At 40.2% G+C, this 21,440-nt stretch overlaps 2 protein-coding genes and 1 long non-coding RNA gene across 3 annotated transcripts; 2 read left to right on the plus strand and 1 right to left on the minus strand.

Annotated features, from left to right (window-relative positions):
- The first annotated feature begins 1,117 nt into the window (after nucleotides 1-1,117).
- polr1b (RNA polymerase I subunit B) lies at nucleotides 1,118-7,874 on the plus strand. The gene is made up of 15 exons (XM_030442507.1): nucleotides 1,118-1,294; nucleotides 2,242-2,409; nucleotides 2,528-2,674; nucleotides 2,758-2,890; nucleotides 2,983-3,119; nucleotides 3,767-3,990; nucleotides 4,073-4,244; nucleotides 4,490-4,661; nucleotides 4,748-5,029; nucleotides 5,526-5,659; nucleotides 5,747-5,917; nucleotides 6,014-6,170; nucleotides 6,330-6,526; nucleotides 6,606-6,856; nucleotides 6,992-7,874. The coding sequence occupies exons 1-15, from the start codon at nucleotides 1,118-1,120 to the stop codon at nucleotides 7,872-7,874; spliced, it is 3,405 nt and encodes a 1,134-aa protein (XP_030298367.1).
- Nucleotides 7,875-8,821: 947 nt separating this feature from the next.
- Nucleotides 8,822-11,659, minus strand: nanp (N-acetylneuraminic acid phosphatase). The gene is made up of 2 exons (XM_030442508.1): nucleotides 11,498-11,659; nucleotides 8,822-9,863 (listed from the first exon to the last, which is right to left on the minus strand). The coding sequence occupies exons 1-2, from the start codon at nucleotides 11,585-11,587 to the stop codon at nucleotides 9,222-9,224; spliced, it is 732 nt and encodes a 243-aa protein (XP_030298368.1). The 5' UTR covers nucleotides 11,588-11,659; the 3' UTR covers nucleotides 8,822-9,221.
- A 1,867-nt stretch (nucleotides 11,660-13,526) lies between these two features.
- LOC115596300 (uncharacterized) lies at nucleotides 13,527-21,230 on the plus strand. Its single transcript, XR_003986878.1, has 4 exons — nucleotides 13,527-13,794; nucleotides 14,129-14,155; nucleotides 19,620-19,673; nucleotides 20,183-21,230. It is a non-coding gene; the product is annotated as an uncharacterized LOC115596300 (long non-coding RNA).
- The last annotated feature ends 210 nt before the right edge of the window (nucleotides 21,231-21,440 follow it).

Genomic DNA, 21,440 nt, shown 5'->3' on the forward strand with positions numbered 1-21,440 from the left:
AGCCAGGTGGCTCTCAAAATCATCCATAAAAGCCACAGTATATAATGCCATCAGCACGTTTCAAATTATGGGGAAGAATGTGAACAATACATTGTTTATATATAAAAAGCAGTTTTTTGGAGACTTAAACTATATGTAGTTGAACTACATAGCCTAACTACAATCTGCTGTAACTTGCTGGTAGTTGAAATACATTCATTTTGTGCTGCGTCAAGTATTTCAACTACTTTTTGGGTCATTTTTTGTAGTTTAACTACTCAATTTACAAACTACAATTTTGGCCAATAACATGAAAACATTTATTTTCTGTATTTTTAAGACCGATATAATCTAAATTTGATTTTATTTTTCTTTGAAAAAAGAAGTAAGAAGAAAGATAATAAAGTGGATGAGGTGGAAGCCTTTGTGAAGTCACCAGATGGGTCCCCACAAAATGCTTTCTAATCTCTACCCAAAATGTGTTCGTGAAGTTCAACACTGGTGTCCCAGCCAGTGCAGCATGTGAGCGGCTTTTTAGTGCCAAACAGAACTGGCTGTCTGATAAAAACTTATACTGCCCTGGCATCTAGCTCTAGTTCCTCAGTGTTAGTGCCTCTGAAGTTCCTCTGATATTGACCAAAAATGTCAGCTTTTGTTCTTTAAAAAAATAAAGCTTAAGTTTAGAGGCATATTTCTGCTGGCATGTGATTTTTTTTGTAGGCTATTATATTTTGTTTCATATACACCTATGTTGATTTATTTAGCGCTGAGTTAAATGAGTATAATGAGTATAAGTAGCTACTTATATACTTTAGCAATAGTTTTACAAACTATATTTCTCCAGGGGTAGAAATGTATTTTGTTGAAACTACTGCCAGGCTGAACTACATGTAGTGTAAAAAGCTACGCTTGCAAAGTAGCTTCCCCAACAATGATAACAAGTTTGTAGAGTATCCTGTAGCAGAAATGAGCCACCCGGGAACACCACAAGGTGGCAGTAATCAAAAGAGAGAAAAGGCAGCTGCAACAAAAAAAAAAGTGACGAAGAAGAAGATGACTTCCTATATCAGAGGATTGTACTTCCGCTGTCACCATGCACATGTGGTAAACAAGCATATGTATCCGTGGGAGCGCAAGCATGGACTTTTCAGAAAAGTGGAGTAATTTGGCCGAAGGTCCGAGTCTGAAGAATCTGACTGAGGAGAGGTTTGGCGTCCTGAAGGAGACTCAACATGGCGCCGTTCAGGATTTAACCAAAGCTCACATCGAGTCCTTTGACCAGGCTGTCACTGATGGACTCAGCCGAGTTGTGCAGGTCAGTCCAACTTCGTCTGAACGCAGTTAGAAACCAGCCTGTGACCGTGTAAAGATATATTAAAAACTATGAGTCAATTCAGCATTGCATGACGTTTAAATCCTTATTCAGCACACTAAATGTTAAGGCGGCTTTCCTTAAAGTTGACGTCAGTTGAAATGGCACCCAGCTAAGCCAAATACATGTTAAGTTAGCTCTCAACGTGTGTGATTTGTTGTTGGACATCTTTCTCATAAAACTATACATTTTTAATTCTATTAAAACAATTAACACATAAAAACCCAATTCTCTATTCATTGCCCATTCTAAAAAATATCAACTCAACATCATCAACTTTTAAAAGTTATAAACTCTGTACACTAATGTAAATTGGACTGTAATCCTGGTAAGTGGTGTCTTGGTGTGCTGGGTCAAGTTGCTAAGGCTGTTGATGGTATTACAATTAAAACACGACCTATTAGCCGTTTTCAGGCCGATATTGATATTGGGGAGGAAAGAAATTCCTATGTTTGTCGATACACACACATTTTTTGCAGTGATTCTTCAAATGTGGTTATGAAACGCTTGAAATAGAGGCAGGGTGTCAGTTCAACAAGAAACTGTATTGTCTGAAATGGCATCAGTGATATAAAAGAAAACTTCCCTCAAAATTAAATAATAACAAAACACCCCAATCGTTTTCTGTGTATTCTTGTCTCGAGTTCGGTGTAGCGGTTGTGTCAGTGTTACAGATATTATAATAACTACAATGCTAAAACTGGTATTTTCTGAGATGGTAATTATTGTGATAATCTCATACCAGTTCAACCCTAGCTGCTTGCTTGGAAACTCAAATAAAACTAGCACACGATTTTTTTGCCCCCCCCCAAACTTTACCCCTTTCATCGTCTGCTTCAGTAAACTCGATGTCCATTATTTGTGGATAACACTCTGTCTGTCTCCCTCAGTCCATCCCCCCCTTGGAGTTCACGTTCAAAAATGAAAGGATCAGCCTCTCGTTCGTGGAAGCCACCATCTACAACCCAGTGGTCGCTAAAGGGAGCATCTGCAGGGACATGAAGGTGTTTCCAGCAGAGTGCAGGGGAAGGAGATGTTCGTATAAAGGAAAGCTGGTGGTAAGTCTGGGATGTGTTGCAAAAAATGAAGTGTTGATGAAGTATATAACATGACATGTGAGAGGTGTGTTAAAAGCTTAATTGGCTCTTTAATGAGATTTGTTTGGCATCATTTCAGGCAGATGTCAGCTGGTCGGTCAATGGCGTTCCCAAAGGCATCATCAAACAGTCCATGGGTCAGCTACCGATCATGGTGAAGTCCAAACTGTGCAACTTGCATGGCATGTCCCCCAAAGAGCTGGTAGCACATCACGAAGAAGCAGAAGTAAGACACACATTTAAGATGTGCAACAATTCTTTACACTTTATTGATGAATAAAATACAAAGTCCCTCTTTTAAATCAACAGGAAATGGGAGGTTATTTCATTGTGAATGGAATTGAGAAAGTTATTCGTATGCTGATAATGCCAAGGAGGAACTATCCTATTGCCATGTCAAGACCTAAGTGGAAGAGCAGGGGGCAGGGATACACTCAGTATGGTAAATATAACCTTTAAGATGAGGTGTAAGAAGAGTCTCAGTGCAACGATTTTTATCTTTTAAAATGTGTCGTCATCTTTTTCTTCTCACAGGTATTTCTATGCGCTGTGTGAGGGAGGAGCACACAGCCATCAATATGAACCTACATTATCTGGAAAACGGAACTGTGATGCTGAACTTCATCTACCAAAAAGAGCTCTTCTTCCTCCCACTAGGCTTTGCACTCAAGGTAGTAAATGGCATCTAATGTATTCTAGAAATGAACAATTCTGCAGCATTCATTATTGAGTATAAAGAGAGCGACAAAGGAGACTTATTATGCCTTTTTGTTTTCTCCTTTTCCTTCAGTGTTTTATGTTTTGTGCATGTACAATATATTTAAAGATAAAAAGGTCAAAGTCTGCAGCAACAGAAGCTCCCCTCTCCTGCTGGAACACCTCTTTAGTGGTCCCACCTTCAAATCTGTGACTTTGTACATCACAATACATGACAGAGTCACATTTGCATATTGCCCGGTGGATATTTTGGCACGTTAGAATTGATTTAGCACAGGTGCTCTGATGTTGTTAGTGATGCTGGGTCAGGCATGTGTGAGCTGACCAATCAGAAGAGACTGAGTATTCGGGAGACAGTGTTTCAGACAGAATGGGATAAAAGTGCTGCTGCACTTGACAGAATGAAAAAAACTGATGTGTTTTTTGAGCACTCAAGCATGAAAACCTATTCTAGTAGTGACACAAAAAGTCATTATGAACCTGGAATGTAGCAAATATGTCTCCTTTAAATAGACCAGAACAGAAATATAACAAATTCTAAGTTATAAAATCTGATGATGTGGTTAATATAGCTCATTGTCTCTGTGCTGCTGTCCTCCAGGCCCTGGTGGACTTCACAGACTTCCAGATCTACCAGGAGCTGATCAAAGGCCGTGAGGACAATTCCTTCTACAAGAGCTGTGCGTCAGAGATGCTGCGCATTGTCATGGAGGAGGGCTGCACCACCCGCAGCAAGGTACTGAATTACCTCGGAGAGCGCTTCAGGGTTAAGATGAACCTTCCTGAGTGGTACACAAACGAGCAGTGCGCACACTTCCTGCTAAAGTAAGTATTTTTAATCAACAACTTGCTGTGTATCGTGTTTTTGGTACATTAAAACAAAATAATTGTGTTCTGCTTTGACCAGTGAGTGCATCTGTATCCACCTGAAGTCAGACGTGGAGAAGTTCTACCTGCTGTGTCTGATGACCAGGAAGCTGTTCACGTTTGCCAAGCAGGAGTGCATGGAGGAAAACCCCGACAGCATCATGTGTCAAGAAGTGCTCACTCCTGGTCAGCTGTACCTCATGTTTCTGAAGGTGAGGTCATGGAGTTATCTGAACAAGAGTCATGTTTTTCACCATGTTACAGTTCATCATGAAGTAAGCATGTTCCTTTCTTTACAAAGTCTATGTGGCAATACTTAATATACAACATACAATATATAAGTATTTTAGATTAAAACAACACACTCAAATTACTAGTGGAACTTCAAAGGAAACAGTTTTTTTCTCTTCCAAGAAATCTTATGGTATTTGTTGAACCCCTCCAACATTCCCATCAGGAGAGACTGGCTGCCTGGTTGGCGTCTGTGAAGCTGTCCTTTGATAAGAGAGGCAGCAGAATAAGTGGAGGATGGAGCGCCGAAAACGTGATCAAGATTTTCAACATGGGCACTGACCTGACCAAACCCTTTGAATATCTGCTGGCCACTGGGAACCTCAACTCCAGGACAGGTCAGACCATATGAGTTAAATATGAGTGCATGCTATGTTATAAAAGTAATTCATCTTTTAAATTTAGTTTCCCTCTCTGTCTTCAGGTCTCGGCATGCTGCAGAACACAGGTCTGTGTGTTGTAGCTGACAAGCTCAACTTCATTCGCTACCTGTCTCACTTCCGCTGCGTGCACAGAGGAGCAGCGTTTGCCAAGATGAGGACCACGTCTGTTAGAAAGCTGCTGCCGGAGTCCTGGGGCTTCCTGTGTCCTGTCCACACCCCAGATGGAGAGCCTTGTGGGCTTATGAACCACATGACGGCCAGCTGTGAGATTGTGGCACCAACCCTGCCCACCATATCCCTGCCTATTTTGCTCTGTTCCCTCGGTGAGTGAGTCAACATTTTGAATACAATGACTCAAATGGGATTCTGTCCTTTTGAATTTGTGAGGTTTTAATTGCCATGAACATTTGATCTGATTTCATATATTCCTCTTTGAATTTCTTTTAGGTAAAATGAGTCAAGCTTTTCTGTGAGAAAGTCCACATATCTGATGTTCCAAATCTTTAAACCTACCACTGATATTAATATTGCCTTTTTACTTTATTCATCTATCTGTTGGCAAAATTGAGATTAACTTTACTCCGCACGGGACCACAGGTGCACTATACTACCCATCTTGAACTTACCTGTAATGCTTGAAAAAGAAAAAGTGGCTAAAATCAATTTCAAATTTGGTTTAAAATGATCTTGATATGGTCTAAAAACACATTCAGTTAAAATGTTTTTCTCACATGTTTTTCTTTAAATACATGTCAGTGGGCTAAATTGCATATTTTTTATAATTTCCTTTAATAATTGTTCCTTCCTCTTGTGCCTCAGGTGTGACTCCAGTGGATGGATCTCCTGGCAAAGCCTTTTCAGACTGCTACCCTGTGGTCCTCGATGGAGCTGTTGTAGGCTGGGTGGAGAGTGAATTAGCCCCTGTTGTGGTTGAGTCATTGCGCAGGTTCAAGGTTTGTCAAACGTACAATATGTAAAATATCAAATGGTTGTGTCTTGCAGACCATTTGAAAACTGATATTTCAAATAAATTCCTTAAGGTGTTGAGAGAGAAGAAGGTCCCTCCCTGGACTGAAATTGTTCTGGTTCCAAAAACGGGCAAGGCCAGCTTGTACCCGGGTCTGTTCCTCTTCACAACACCCTGCCGGATGGTGCGGCCTGTTAGAAACTTAGCTCTTGGCAAGCAAGAGTTAATAGGCACCTTTGAACAAGTATGTGAAACCTGTGGTTTAAAAAGACTGAGTGGTACTTGTCTAAGCCCAATACATGAAGTTACTAAAATGTGATATTGAATCATCTTTATGCAGCTTTACATCAATGTGGGCATCATGGAGGATGAGATCGAGTCTGGAGTGACCACACACCAGGAGCTCTTCCCTCACAGTATGCTTAGCGTGGTGGCCAATTTCATCCCTTACTCAGATCACAACCAGAGTCCTAGGAACATGTATCAGTGTCAGATGGGTGAGTTAGAGGCCCCATACACCTACGCAGGCCTACAGGCAAATTCAGACATTCTCATCCTTACGTTGCCATTTTTAGCTGCTGTGAAGCTTGTAGACTTCACAACAGTTTGTAGTCTGGTGTTGTATCCATCAGAGGTTAAATGTATTGTCTTCTCAGGTAAGCAGACGATGGGTTTCCCCCTGCATTCATTCATGGATCGCTCAGACAACAAGCTGTACCGGCTCCAGACCCCACAGAGCCCCCTCGTCAGGCCCACCATGTACGACCACTACAACCTGGACAACTACCCCAGCGGCACCAACGCCATTGTGGCTGTCATATCCTACACAGGCTACGACATGGAAGATGCCATGGTGAGTAAGATGGAATAATGATTGCATTTCCCCCCTCATAGAAATAAAGTGATTTCCTGACACACTTTGATGTTATTAGATTGTGAATAAGTCATCATGGGAGAGAGGCTTTGCTCATGGAAGTATCTACAAGACTGAGCTGGTGGACCTGGCAGACAAGGTCAAGGGAGACGACAGCGTGGTGTTTGGGACTAAGCCAGGTGACCCTAAAGTAAATGACAAACTGGACGCCGATGGACTACCACACATTGGGTCAACACTTCAGTATGGTGACCCCTTCTACAGCTACATCAACCTCAACACTGGCCAGACCTACGTCATCTTCTATAAGTAAGTGTCAATGTTTGTGTAGTTACATTTTAATCATCATTTAATCACAAAGTAATGATTTCACTTTTAGTGTTGACTATGTGTTCCTAAAAACATACTCTTCAATACTAATACATAATGTGTATTTTCTCTCAGGAGCCAAGAGGCCTGTGTTGTTGACAATATAAAGATCTGCAGCAACGACACTGGCTCAGGCCGGTTTAAACGTGTCTGCATCACAGTTCGAGTGCCACGAAACCCCACCATCGGTGACAAGTTCGCCAGCCGGCACGGTCAGAAGGGCATCTTGAGCCGCCTGTGGCCAGCAGAGGACATGCCCTTCACAGAGAGCGGCATGAGTCCTGACATCCTGTTCAATCCCCACGGCTTCCCCTCCCGTATGACCATCGGCATGCTGATCGAAAGCATGGCAGGCAAGTCTGGTGCCCTGCACGGCCTGAGCCACGACGCCACACCCTTCACCTTCTCAGAGGAGAGCTCTGCGCTCGAGTACTTTGGTAAAATGCTCCGGGCAGGTGGATACAACTACTACGGCACAGAAAGGCTATACAGTGGGCTGAGCGGTCAGGAGCTGGAGGCCGACATCTTCATTGGAGTCGTCTACTACCAGCGCCTGCGCCACATGGTTTCTGATAAGTTTCAGGTGAGGACCACAGGAGCAAGAGACAAGGTGACCAACCAGCCAGTGGGAGGGAGGAATATCCAGGGAGGCATCCGTTTTGGGGAGATGGAACGGGATGCCCTGCTGGCACACGGCTCTTCTTTCCTGCTTCATGATCGCCTCTTCAACTGCTCAGATCGATCAGTGGCTCAGGTGTGTGTTGACTGTGGCAGCCTGCTCTCCCCGCTGTTAGAGAAACCGCCTCCCTACTGGTCAGCCACTCGCCACCGAAAAACTGTCTGCACTCTGTGTGGTAAAAGTGACTCTATTGACTCAGTATCTGTTCCTTATGTCTTCCGCTACTTTGTAGCTGAGCTTGCAGCAATGAACATCAAAGTCAAATTAGATGTTAAATAAATTTTGCAGGACAAACAGCAAAGATATGTGCCTTAAATGTGACAGGGTGCAAATCAAAAGGAAGTGTTCTGAAACTGTCAAAGTCTGTATGTCCAGTGAAGCTGCTAGAATTAACTGTTAAAGATTTGAAAACAAACTGTAAAGCGTTTTATTAGCCCGATTAAGATTTTGAGAAAATAAACATGTTGCAGCAAGTGACTGAATGACGGTGTTGACATCTTTTGATGTGTATGAAAATAACCCAAAGGTTTATTTGTGAAGTTGTTCTGAGCGTTTAATAAAAATGTGCTGTACCAAGAATTTAGATCCTTTTTAGATGCAGTAACTCTATAAACACAAACTGACATGGTTTGTGCATGGCCCAGGACAGGAAAGCTGCAAAGTGAGTGTTTAAAACCTCTCAAAGCGGCACTTCACCATAGTTTATTTTTGCGACTTGATTATGTATTTATTTATTAGTTTGTTTCTTCAATTGTTGAATATTCCATGATAAATATTTTAAAGTAAAAGAACTGAATGTCAGCAAAATGTACTTGAATACGAAAAGCAAAGTACTCATTCTGCAGGAATACAGTATAGCCCATTCTATATTTCTGATTAATCAAAGCATGAGCAGCATTTTACTGCTGTGCTTTTGTAGTAGTGGAGCTAGTTTTAACTTCATTTTGAGGTATGTTTCAAAAAGGTTGTAAACTACTGGCTTAAAGGTGCAGTATGTAAGAATTGTCAAATTCATATTCAAAACAAATAGTATGTAGTATTGAACCAGAGTGACAGTTAATTATCTCTAATTATCTGCTAGCAGCACTGAGGGAGTGTTGGTACTTACCTGGACGGGGCGGGGGTAGCTGCTTAGCATGCTAACTCTAGTAAATGTCTTCAAAATTATACATAGACATACTGTCGAACAAAACTGTTATTCCTTCACATTCTGTAAATAATTGTAGTCATTGTTTAAATGATTTTAATTAAAATTCTTACATATAACATGCATTCATTAACAATCTATTATATTTGATAAGCGTGTGTTGTTTTTTTAATATCAATTCTTATTCTGAAGAGCAACCAGTAACTACATCTGTCAGATAAATGTAGTGGAGTCTAAGTATAAATTAGCAGAAAATGGAAATACTCAAGTAAAGTACAATTATCTCAAGAACGTCATTATTTCCACAGTGTGAATAATTTTTTTTCTCCATTTTCTTGCACAAAAAAAAGTGCGTAGTTGAAAATTTGAAAAGTGATCATAACATTTCTTTTTACGAACCCGTAATTTAAAAAGTCCCACTTGAAGTGACAGTCTGCTCATTCACTTGTTTCAAACAGAGTTTCAAGAACAAGTTGTTCTTATTTCAGCTGTGCCAGAATATGTGGCAGGTCCAGCACAGTCGGGATAGTGTAGTCTGGTTTCACTGAACTGTCTGGCACAGCACCTCCTGCACTGCTGATCCAAACTGTAGCCCGCACTCCGGCATTAAAGCCCCCCTGAATATCTGTGTCCAAAGAGTCTCCCACCATAACACAGTCCTTGGCCTCCACATCCAGCATGCTGAAACACAATGTGAAGATGGAGGGGAATGGTTTCTGCTCTGCATGTTCTCCACCAATCACGATGGCGTCAAAGAACCCCTCACATCTGACTGCCTCCACTTTCTCTCTCTGGGTCTTAGACTCCCCATTGGTCAGCAGCAGCAGCTTGTATCTGCTGCGCAGTTCTTTCAGGAGGGAGCATATTTCAGGAGATAGACTTAGAACCTCCAGGCGACTATTTTTCCACAAGTAGTAGCACTGAGTTGCTAGAGAGGGTGAGGAGGAACTTCCAACAGCCTCCTGAATGCTCTCCTCCCAGTGACCCACACGGACCTCATCTATTGATCTGCCAGCTGAGGGATCAAAACTCTCGTGGAAAAGCTTCAGCTTGAACTTGTCACAAATGTTCCTGATAGTCGTGTCATCGAGAGCCAGTGTGGTCTTTAAAAGTTCACTGGCCTGCAAGATACAAACACAACATTATAAAACATGTTTCTGGTTGAGCAGTGACCACAAGAGGTCAGCCTTGAGACTGTTTAAGAGGTTTTGTCAAAAATACAATTACAGTACAGAGGTAGGAGAAGCATAACATTTACATTGTTTACTATTCATCTGCCTTTATGTCTATATTCATTGTAACAAAAGTTATATCAGCCAAATGCACTTTTAGTGTCAGAAGTCAAAACACTTGTAATCTGTAACAGCTGACATTCTATGCACGGATGATAATAGGCCTTTGTTTTTTAGATGTAAATTGTTAATTTGCGAGTAAACTATTGCTATCAGATAAATGTAGTAGAGTTAAAAGTACAACTTTTGGCTGATAAATGTAGAAGAGTAGAAGCACTCTTGTGGAAAGCCATAAGTCATACTTGACTAAAAGTCTTAAAAGTCTTAAGTGTCTGATATTCGTACTTAAATATCAAAAGTATTTTTTGGCAATAAATATACTGAGAAATAAAAAGCACACATTAATTACACTTACTATGCGTCAACTAATTATCGGATCCAGTATTCAGAATTTTTGTGATTATTTATTTGTTACCAATTTGTGGTCAAATAAATCAACTTAAAATGATGATGCAACCTCTCCTTCTGTATATACACATACATCACAATAACATTGTTATCATGAACTATTTTGGCCAGGAAATCATCCAGTGAAATTCTGATATGGTGACAGCCCTTAATCAAAGTAAAGTACATGTACCTTGACTGATTTTTTTTATGCCTAAACATACTCTCTTCGTTTTCATGACTGCATAAACTAAATAAATGTACTGACCTTAAAGGACAACAACATTTCTCACTCTTTTACTTTGTTTATATTTGGCAGACCCCGCCACCTTTCTAGCTTCAAACAGTATTCTGGGACCTTATTTCCTCTGAGAACATCTTGTTTATTCAGTTATGGAAAACATAAATATTCCTGAGTTTATGTTATTACCCAATTGATATTGAAAATATAAAAACTCAGACGTTGAATTTCTTCACCAAAAACGTATAGGCCTAGTGCCCCTTCAAGTACAGTAATTGAGTAAATGTACTTAGTTACATTCCATCACTGGGTAGACGAACAGAATGTAAATTACTACCTCATAATTGTACTCAGGTAGAATATTTGAGTAAATATAGTTCATTACTTTACACCACTGCATGACTGGGTCACACACCTGTGCTTTTCCTGCCATCACAGGTCAAAGTGTCTGATATGAAAAAGGCTGAGAGTCCTCAGAGGAGGTGCACTCAGACAAAATAAGTGGAAACACCTGTGCCTAATTAAAGTTAGAGTGTAATCACTGTAAGTACTCGAGTAAATGTAGACCCACTGTTGCTTTGCACCACTGACATGTGCAAGACACCGTAAAAAGCGTATAAAGAGGACAGACTTGCATTAGTTCAGACTGATAAACGGGTTGTTTAGCATTAGTTTAGCTGACAATGAACGTTAGCTTTTAGCACTCAGTTTGTTTTCTACCAGTGTCTCAGAATGCGCCTCAGCCAATCAGAGAGGAGCACCGGTGGCGTCCTACACTTCCGTTAACCGCACGTTACAAAGTTAAATGCTACATGAGCATTAAATGCTGTATCACCTTCTGTATCGCCACTCCACCCGCCCGACTTGTTTCAATGAGCGTGTTGTCCAGGTCAAATAATATCGCCTTCACAGCTCTGCCGTCCATCGCCGAAGCACTCCGTTCATTCACTGAAACGCGTCGCGTGTCATCGCGGAAGTGCTCTCTAGTGAACTGCACGAAGGGAGTTGTAGTTGTGATAAGTGCTCAGTACTTGCAAACTTCATCCTCTAGAGAGCGCCAATAAATAAAAATAGAGTTCGATTTCTTTTCCCCAGCGGCTCATAGGTTCTCAGTGAGCTCTATACACCTGCTCAAGTTATAATAAGTCATTAAAATGAATTAGATTCAAACCCCTTATGTGCCTTTAAAATAAAATGAGGGCATGGACTCTCTCCTCAGACCCTTTGAAAAAACTACAATTAGGTCTAAATAAGCAGGGATACTACAGCTGTGCACATGTTACTGCCTTTAAAAATGCTTATATTAACAGGCATTATAAACTAGTGCAGTAGTAGAGATAACACAATAAAATGATCTTATCAAAGCAATTACCTTTGTTAGCAGAAATGGCCAAAATGGATCAGTTTGCCTTATTTGACCCCATTATTACACTGCCTTTCAAGACACTACAAACAATTTTACATATGAGCAAGTTTTCCATTTTGTGGCGACTGATCTGTGGCCACAGCCCGCTCATGCGGCACTGCAGGATTATTTTTAGAAAACTGATGTTGATCAAAATAAGCTGGAAGCGATCGGTGTCATCAGTTTTCTAATTAAATGCCCTACGTGACTCTTGACCATACATATTGCCAGTTCAAACACATAGTCCGTGACACGCACCCTTTCAAAATCAAAACATACCGCGCTTCTTATGCAACCTGTCCTTTAACTCGCTCTCTCAGATCTGGCAACGCGCCAGAGGTTCACACGCAACAGTGTGCAGGCCTGTTGCACCACCTAACCCAGTCAGCGATCACAGCGATCCGTTCTCACATTACCTGAGAATGCCTGTGTCTTTAAGAGAAACCTGACCTAATTATTTAAATTACCTCGGACGAAAAAAATGCCAAAGATGAACTGTAAATCAAGAAATGGTGTGAGAAACCTCAACTGCTATCATCTCTGAGAACAAACAACACCTGCCGCTTGCATGCGAGGAGGAAAATGCTTGTTTAAATGACAGACAGGCAGCAAATGAACTCATAACTTTTTCTTCTTTTTTTTCTTTATTGCCCTTAACCTTTAAAAGGAAAGAGAATCATAAACAGTGGATGTGTGAGGGGTGAAGTTACAAGTGCTAAGGTGGAATTTCCCCTCTGATGTGGAGAGGGGGAGCAGAAGCGCACTTACTTCCCTAACAGTTTGTGTGGGACTCTTCCAAGAAAGGGCAGGCATCTGAAGGACCGTCGAGTCCTGGTGTCTTCTGTCTGCACGACACCATTCCTCTTTTATCTGTGTGGGTGGCCGTGGCTGCACATAGTCACACGCTATCTCTGAGCTGGGAACGAAAACCCTCCGCAAAGGCCAATTATTAACAGTGTCGTTCCACCAAACACATTACACTGCAGCCTCTCCAGAGCAGGAAGGCAACACTTGAGTATATCTGATCAGCCTTATTTATCCATTAGTTAAAAGACTTGGCCATCCTATGTTCCTGTGTGACCCTCCCTAGATTCTTTACAATTGGGGTGTTTATCAGCTGTGTTTCTGATCTATGGGGGTGTGTACATGTCTTTGTGAGCATACAGGTGACACGTTTGCTCCACTTTCATCACTGATTCTGGGTCAGACATGGATAGAGATAGAGATAGGATAGGTCTTTTTGGCCAACAGAGGCAAGAGCACATTGTCAGGGATTCAGAGGAGTTCAGCAGGTCATTTAAAAAATAAACACATTATTAAACATTAAAAAAATCAAGCCTTCAGTGTTATTAGTGTTAGCTCTATGTAACACCAGACATGTATAACAAGAAGTGCGCAGGTCACCTACAAATAAAGATATGATGATTCCCTTACACACATGAGAGAGAGGGAGGAGCCGGCAGCAGAACTCGACACAAGTTCGCCTGATCGGTGGTCGGGGAATTGGTGGTGTGTATGTGGGCTCTGTGAAGTAATGGCCACCGAAACCAAGTGTTTGTGCTGCCTGGAATGGGACCTTCATCGTGATCAAGAATCCCAAGCACGGTGTGTTACATTTCCCCTCCCTTATAAATCGGACAGTGCTACAAACTTTTTTACCATGTCCCCCAAATCAACCGGAAGCGGCAACCAACTCCAGCAGGACCAGACGGACAGCTATCCGACAAGTAAGTTGCCTAAACAATTATTGTAATGCTGGCTGTATATATTTTGAATGATTTGCGTTTGGTATTTCACTCAGTCACTCAGGTCACCGATAGCCTACTGTCTTTCGGCAACAACTATCCACGCGAGATCTCACGTGACTTTTCCGGCTTTTGATTTTAGTATTGTTTCTTATATGAGGCTCCTTTTTCAACTTCAAGGTCAATATTGTTTTTCGCTAACGACAAAACAACGAATTATCCGTGCATTTATATGGAACTTAACTTAAGGAGCTTTCCACCTTTACTCTCCTCCATGTTACGTTGCTCTCGGGGATGGACACTCCTCGACTGGCAGGATGGCAGCGAGCGGAAGACTGCTAATGTGAGTTGTTCAAAAACTTTCTTTTTAGTAAACTCTGCGTACACAAACAATGTTCTTAATGCTCGTGTTCATGTGTAGAGACCCTGGTGATACTACGAGCAAAGTTTCATGTTGTGTGGATCCTTCTTATAGTATTGAAAATAGCGATTTTGATGCTATCGTAAAGTTGCCCCTAGCACTCCATTGAAAATGAGTTTGACCCGAAAACTAAAATACAGTACATCTTAAAAGTGCCTCTTTCGTCGTAATTATGCTTTTACACGAAGGTTTGACTCGGGTACATTCACAAAAAAAGCCTAGGTTGCATTTTGGTAAAAGTTTCACTTTAAGCTAATTTGTAACTTGTACAAACACGTTCAATGACCTCAAGATATCTAATTTAATCAATACCTGTTCAGTCACACTGACAAACAAGTTGAATTCACTTTCAAGTTTCCCTAATTTGAGAAATCAGATTTCCATCTTACTCATCGAGCATCTACTGTTGTTCATCTCAGGATTATTTGTTTCAGAAACAACAGGTGACACTACTACTGATGTACTTGAAGGTGGTACAGACGGAATTCAATATGAACATGATCATCACTGTTAGCAACATTTTCATTATTGTAACAACCACCATGGCTTTTCATAAAATGTATTAAAGACGCAGTGATTTTCCACCATGTATGTTTTCTCAAACTATAAAAAGAAAGCTCTCAGGAGAGGTTTTTGCTCTTAAATGTTGCATGCTGGGAAGTCTAAAAAGGCGTTTTAATGAGTTGACTGATCTCTGTACAGTATATTCATGGTAAGGAATTCACCGTTATATGTTTTGAAGTGGTATGAAAAACTACAAATTAAAACTTTGAAGGTGCACTATATTACTCCAGCCACATTCAAATCACATCGGTAATCAACCCGAAGGCCACGCTGAATTGCGCCTGAGCATGAGCCTGAATGTCTCCCCCCCCTCCAGGTGCTAGCAGGGAAAAACAGAGGAAGTGCTACAGCTACTTTGCAAGAGTGCTGCAACAGTGAGTGGCAGACGCATTAAATCTACCCACATATTAAGAAATAGTTGATATATTAACACATAATTAAGCCTTCCTCGAGGGAAATACAGTCTGAAGAACGCTGTTCAATGCTAGAAAGGTATCTACTTAGAAGTACCTGCAAAACAAAATAAAGCAGTCAGAACTTGTATTTTCATTTCAATACAGTTTGTTTATTCAGTTAATTCAGTCATGAAAAACCTATAAGTGAAGATTTTCTTTTCTATATTTCTCTTTTTTCACAAATCTACATAGTGCACATTTAATAAAAGTGCAATGTGTCACAATTTTAGTTTAACAAGATAAAACAAATTAACAAAAATTATCGACAGAAAAAGAATGAATCAAAGTTTGGACATTAAAAGACATCTTTGTATTGTGTTTCACGGGCATCGATTGAAGTTAGCATGCTAACTAGCTATCACCCAGCCACCTTGTACCTAAAGATACCTACTACACCTTTAATTTGAAATAAATATAATTTGTATATCCATGGTAGAACGTATCTTCCCCTAAGTTGCTGGAGTTCTTAATTTATTTTGTAGTTCATCGTTGCCACTCCTGCCACTTGAGGACACCAAATTCATTATCTCCGATCATTTAGCCGCTCTAAAATACTGAACATTCTTCAGATCGGAAATACTTGGATTGAATATGCGTACGATGCTGCTGTGATAAAAAGGAGAGCGATGACTGGAACTTAGCTGTCCTTTCTTTGCCAGGGTGATCCCATCAAGTTTAGCCTTCGATGTGGTGATGCACGTAGATGTGAGATTTTATCGAGGCCAGGGGAATGTATGAACTGCAGTCTAAATGGAGAAACACTAGTGTGCCTAATGGCACTTGTCATGGTAACAAAGGCAGTCTGGCAACCTGCACGTACACACAAACAGAAACAACATAATCTGGGGCAGGACGGTGCCTCTTCAGGCCGTTATGCAACGCGATGATCAAGGAGCGATATGCTTTCTGCAAAGCTTATGTAAATTTTGTTTAAGGGGCCTCCTGCAGCACTCACATACACATCAGTGTCATTATCAGATTATAAGTATTTTGTCTCAGCCTTTGTTAAATGGGTCAATGACAGCTACTCTGAATCAGAAAAAATGTATGTCAACAGATATTTGCTATTTACTAAGTGGGCTTTTGTGGACAAATATTTCATATGTTGGCTCTGCTGAGAAGACAGGACCTCCCATAGCTGTCTGGCTGGGTGCCCGGGCTTCCACTAACCCCTGTCTCCGTGCTGATACACCTGAGTTCTCCTGACCGGACACTGAACCAGCGCAGCAGCAGGGAGGGGGACAGACTATGTTTGGTCACTGGAGTATAGCCCTGACAGGTACCCTGGAAGATCGTCCAATCCCAGTCTGGGACACAGAGAAGCCAGTAATCAGAGGGGAATGTGTGTATGAACGTTTCACCACGGGTACAAAAATCTTCACAGGCACAGTCTGAGTAAGAACATCTAGGGCAGAATAAGGGCTGGGGTTACCTTGAAGGTCCAGTTTGTAAGAAAGTTTTGAATCTCACTCCATCCCAAAGCGTCAGTATTTTGAACAACACACCATCAAATGATGTAAAAAAACAAACAAACAAAAAAGCTGAAAATGTTTTAGAGTAAAATAGAACCTTTCTCGGTTTTCAACGTTAAAGTCTTTGTGGTTAAAAAAAGTTATAAAGGTGCACTATGTTTTTCTTATTTTTAATTTTTTTTTTTTTACTTTTTCAGCCTGTCCTCATGAGAAATACGACCAGTCAACTGTGAAAGCAGGTTCTCACAACCTCTGTTGACGTTTACTGTGTGTGTTGACCTTTTTCTAGCACGATGTTGTAGTCCTTCTAGATGGGCAATGCTAAATTACAAGCCTGTTAACAAATATAAATGGCCTACATCTAAAATGTATGATAGCTCCTCCAGTCTGCTCCTGTCTCTTTTTTGTATACAGGCCTGTAAAAAAGTTGCATAGTGTACCTTGACGAAAAAAGAGCAGAGCATTACCTTACATAACGAAAATATATCTTATCATCAGGTTGGTTAATTTTCCATTTCAGGCTACACCCTAAATTTGCTATTTTTGTTTAAAAGTAAACTGAAAGCAAAAAAAGCGATAGCATTGTATAAAAACTTTTGAAAATAGTTATTGTGGGTTTTTTTTTAATATCCGTTCATAGTTAAATAGAAATAATTCAAAGACTGACAGCTGTTTTTTTCTTAAATCATTTATCATATAACTCATGCTACAGCAGGTTCAAAGGAAAAACTCAAGTCATTAAATCAATGACAGATTTCTGAAGCTCCGTTATTGATTCACCCTCCGGAATAATCACTCACTCCAGTTTCTGTTTTAGTTGGAAGTAAATGAAATACAGAAAACAGGGGGAGGAAAACACTACCACACAATACGCTGTATTTGTGACTTCACGTTTCAGTTTCAACACTTCTCTGGCACTGCTCTGTTGGCGTGCAAGTTATTATAATGCAACACTAGAACAAGAAAGGTAAGTAAACAACCTACGGGAAGTGTGATCTGATAGAAGTGTCTCCTAAAGATAAATTACATTACTATATCTAATACTGTATTAATGACAATGATTCTGCTTTTATATCTTAAAAAATGTCTCATAAAGTAAAGTAAAGTAAGTAAAAGTAAAAGCCACAAATCTCAGCACATTTATCAACCTCTTTGTCATTTGGGCTGATGGAGCAGTAAAAACTAAATATTTGTTCTTTTTGTGTTCATAGCTTTTTGATACATTTGGGTACCATTTGGGGTGATGGAATGACTCAGAGTTAATCCTTTTGCTGTAAAGTTTATAAAGAAACGAGCAGCACAATGATATATCACACTGGGCGATGACTTTCTTTTTAAGCTGACTCATCGTGAGGTATGAGCAGCCTGGAGTAAATCGATTTGAGTTTGAGTGTGTGTGTGTGTGTGATGGAGCTCTACTAACCCAGAGCAGTTACACTACACATTCTACATCACATCACTGTATCCCAAAGGTGCAATTTTCAGCCTGACTGGACGAGGACGAGATGGGACACGCCGAGACAGGTGACTGGACAAGGTGTATCAGAGGCTTTGATGCTTCTCCCCGACACACGCGAGGCAACAAGAGGCACACCATGCCGTTACCAAGTGTGGTTAAAGTTTTGATCAATGCAAATGATGGCTGACACTCTCAAAAATATATATAGAGAGGAACAAAGTTTAAAGAAGCTGCAATCAGGAAACATAATTTAAATCCAAAAATACATACGCAGCCCACTTTGTGAATTTCTGTAACACAAACGGCAACTTCTTCCTGCTGGATTTTCAAACTGACATCATGGGTTTGTACACATCTTCGGTGGAAAAACCCTCAAGGGACATTTGGAAAGTCGAGACACATCAATTGACAACAGCTTCGCCCCATCATGTGTCAGATGATTACTCACGCAGGGTTGCAAACTAAGGATATCTGACTTGTGGAGGTGAACATAAACTCCCATAATATGTCTCCGCATGATCAATTGGATTGGGGTATGATCTAAAATATGTTTTGCTATATATATAAAAAAAATCTGTTAATTCTTTTCTGTAATTGTTGCTTATTACATATAGTGTAACTTTACTTAACAATTTGGTAACATTTTCTTTTTTGGGACTCTTTTTTAAAATAATAATAATAATAGTAATAATAATAATGCTAATAATACAGGTACTTTTTAAATTTTGTAATTCTTTGTATTATTATCTTTACCTGTACTATTTACAGGTAAGTTAAGAGACTATGCTCTGAAACTTTAGTTATTTCTTTAATTTATTCACATTCTATTTTGTTCCTGGAAACTTAATTTTCTTATTATAACTTTCAACATAATTCTTTATTACACTTCATACTTGTCTCATCACAAATTGCACATTTTTTATGTTAAGCTAATTGTCTTGCTAAAAAAAATGTTGGGTTCTTGGCAGTTACAGTGTGCGTGCCACATGTTTTTTTTTTTTGCACAGACATAGTGACTTCCTGGTCTGTGTTCATGAGGTTGCCAGGGCAGCCAGCAGACACTCCAGGAAGTCACTAATCCCCAGCAAGAAAAAGTCGAGGAAGAAAACCCCCTATATGTTTGAGTGCTTTGTTTTTTTTCAAGTGAAAGAAACAAGACCTAACATGTTAAACAGTGAGTTTCAGAGGTGTTTGTGTCCAAGTTGTTTATGTATTGTTTTGTTTTGTTTTGTTTTCTAACCTCTGGACAGAGCCAGGGTAGCTTTTTCCCCGTTTTATGTTAAATTAAACTAAGCTGCTTGCTTTAACTGCATATTAACCATACAGATGTCGTTGAAATGATCTCATCTTAATGTCAGACTATTCCTTTAAATGAATTGTGTTTGACTTTTTTATGAGAGCTATGTTATTTATTCCCTCCTGTTCTGTTTTTACAGTATCCTTTCAGTGCAAGTAAGGGGACACTATTGGGAAATTATGAAGCTATAAAAGTAAGTATTACAATTTTTAAAATTACATATTTACAATATTATTTAGGTAAATATACAAACTCAGAACTTTGATTTTTTTCCATAACTGAGTAAACAAAGCTGTTCTCAGAGGAGCATAAGGCCCCCAGCACACTGTTTGAAGCTAGAAAGGCGGCAGGGTCCGCCAAATATAAACAGCATTAAATTGTGTTGTGCTTTCAGCTCAGTTTGTTTATTCAGTCATGAAAACAAAGAGTTTGTTTAGACATAAAAAAAAACCAGTTAATGAAGATCTTATTTTTTTCCCCCAAAAACAACATAGTGTTACTTTAATACAGACAATATGTTTAAGCTTATGATAGTGAGTCACTCATAGTACGGTACTTAGTTCTAAATGGACACAATCCAGGACAGTTGTGCACCACTGGTTACATGGATATTGATATAATAATTGCACCCTAGTCTCCTTGTTTATACCCTGTCATCTGCCCATGGTTTATACTGGATATTTCTGCTGGGTTCTGCTCAAGGACAAGAAAACAAACCCAATCAAGTCTCCCTATCCTTGCCGCCCCTGATTGGATCATGATGTGCGATGCAGAAATGCAGGGAGCGGAGGGAACAGATGGTGTGTAGCTGCTTGACTCCGACTGCGCCGGTTGCTGACACTTTCCATCTGAAGGTTTTTTCCATCTTTGGGGAGGAGTGTTGATGACATGACATGTTCAGTGTCAGTTGCAGAGGTTTAAGAGAGGCTTCCAGATGGAGGGTCTGGCGTTGACGTTGAGGAGACATGACTCCATATGGATTCTGTGCGTCACTCCTGCCCATCCTTGTATATGGGTTCAATGTGAGATCATCCACCAGTCACATCAAGACTTGGGCATAAGAGTCAAGCAGAAGAAAAATGTTTTCTCTCTCCAGACAGTATTAAAGAATACTCCACAGACACACACATTCAGTTTCATAAATCTTTGCAAGTAGAGCTGTTGATACAGATGCAGTACAGAACAGTAGGTCCCACACTGAATCACTTCCTGCACCTCGTGAACGGCTCAGTTTCTGTTCACGGTGCCAAATATTTGAGATGTAGATTGGTACACACCACTCCAACTGTCACAGACAGACTGCCAAAGCTGGTTTGATCATTTTCTTAGAAATAAACAGAACATAATGATGTTACACCCACATAAAAAACACAGACATAGCACAGATACAGACACACCCACACACCCACGCAGACGCTGTTAAGTCCTGTGTAACACCCGTAACATATTCTCACCATTTGCAATATTCTCTTAAGTAAACAGAATCACAGAACAATAAAGAGAGAATTTCATGACAGCGGCATCTGTTTCTTGTTTTGGACAAAATGTAAAACCCATTAAAACTAATCTTCCAGACATTTGCATAAGGGAATTTGAATTAAACAATCAAGCTCATGGGATGGCAGGTAAATCACAGTTGGGTTCAAAGGAGTACATTTAAGATTTTACTTAGATGAAATATTTCTACATGAGATTTCAAACTCACTTGGGGATTAAGTTTTGTGTCCCTTCGAATAAATAAAGACCTTCCCACAAGGATTTGATGCAGACAATGCACAAATTGGTTCTTAAAAAAAATAAAATAAAATAAGGATAAGGGATTGATGCTCAAAGTTTTCTGTCCCCCCGTGTTGAAACGAAACCTACGTCCTTTGTTGTAGGATTATGCAGTGAATAATGAGCAGGCTCAAAGAAAGTCTGCTGGATCTGTGATGCTGAAGGAAAATATGCAGGATTCAGC

This window comes from Sparus aurata, chromosome 15 (assembly GCF_900880675.1).
Source record: "Sparus aurata chromosome 15, fSpaAur1.1, whole genome shotgun sequence".
Classification (NCBI taxonomy): Eukaryota; Metazoa; Chordata; class Actinopteri; order Spariformes; family Sparidae; genus Sparus; species Sparus aurata.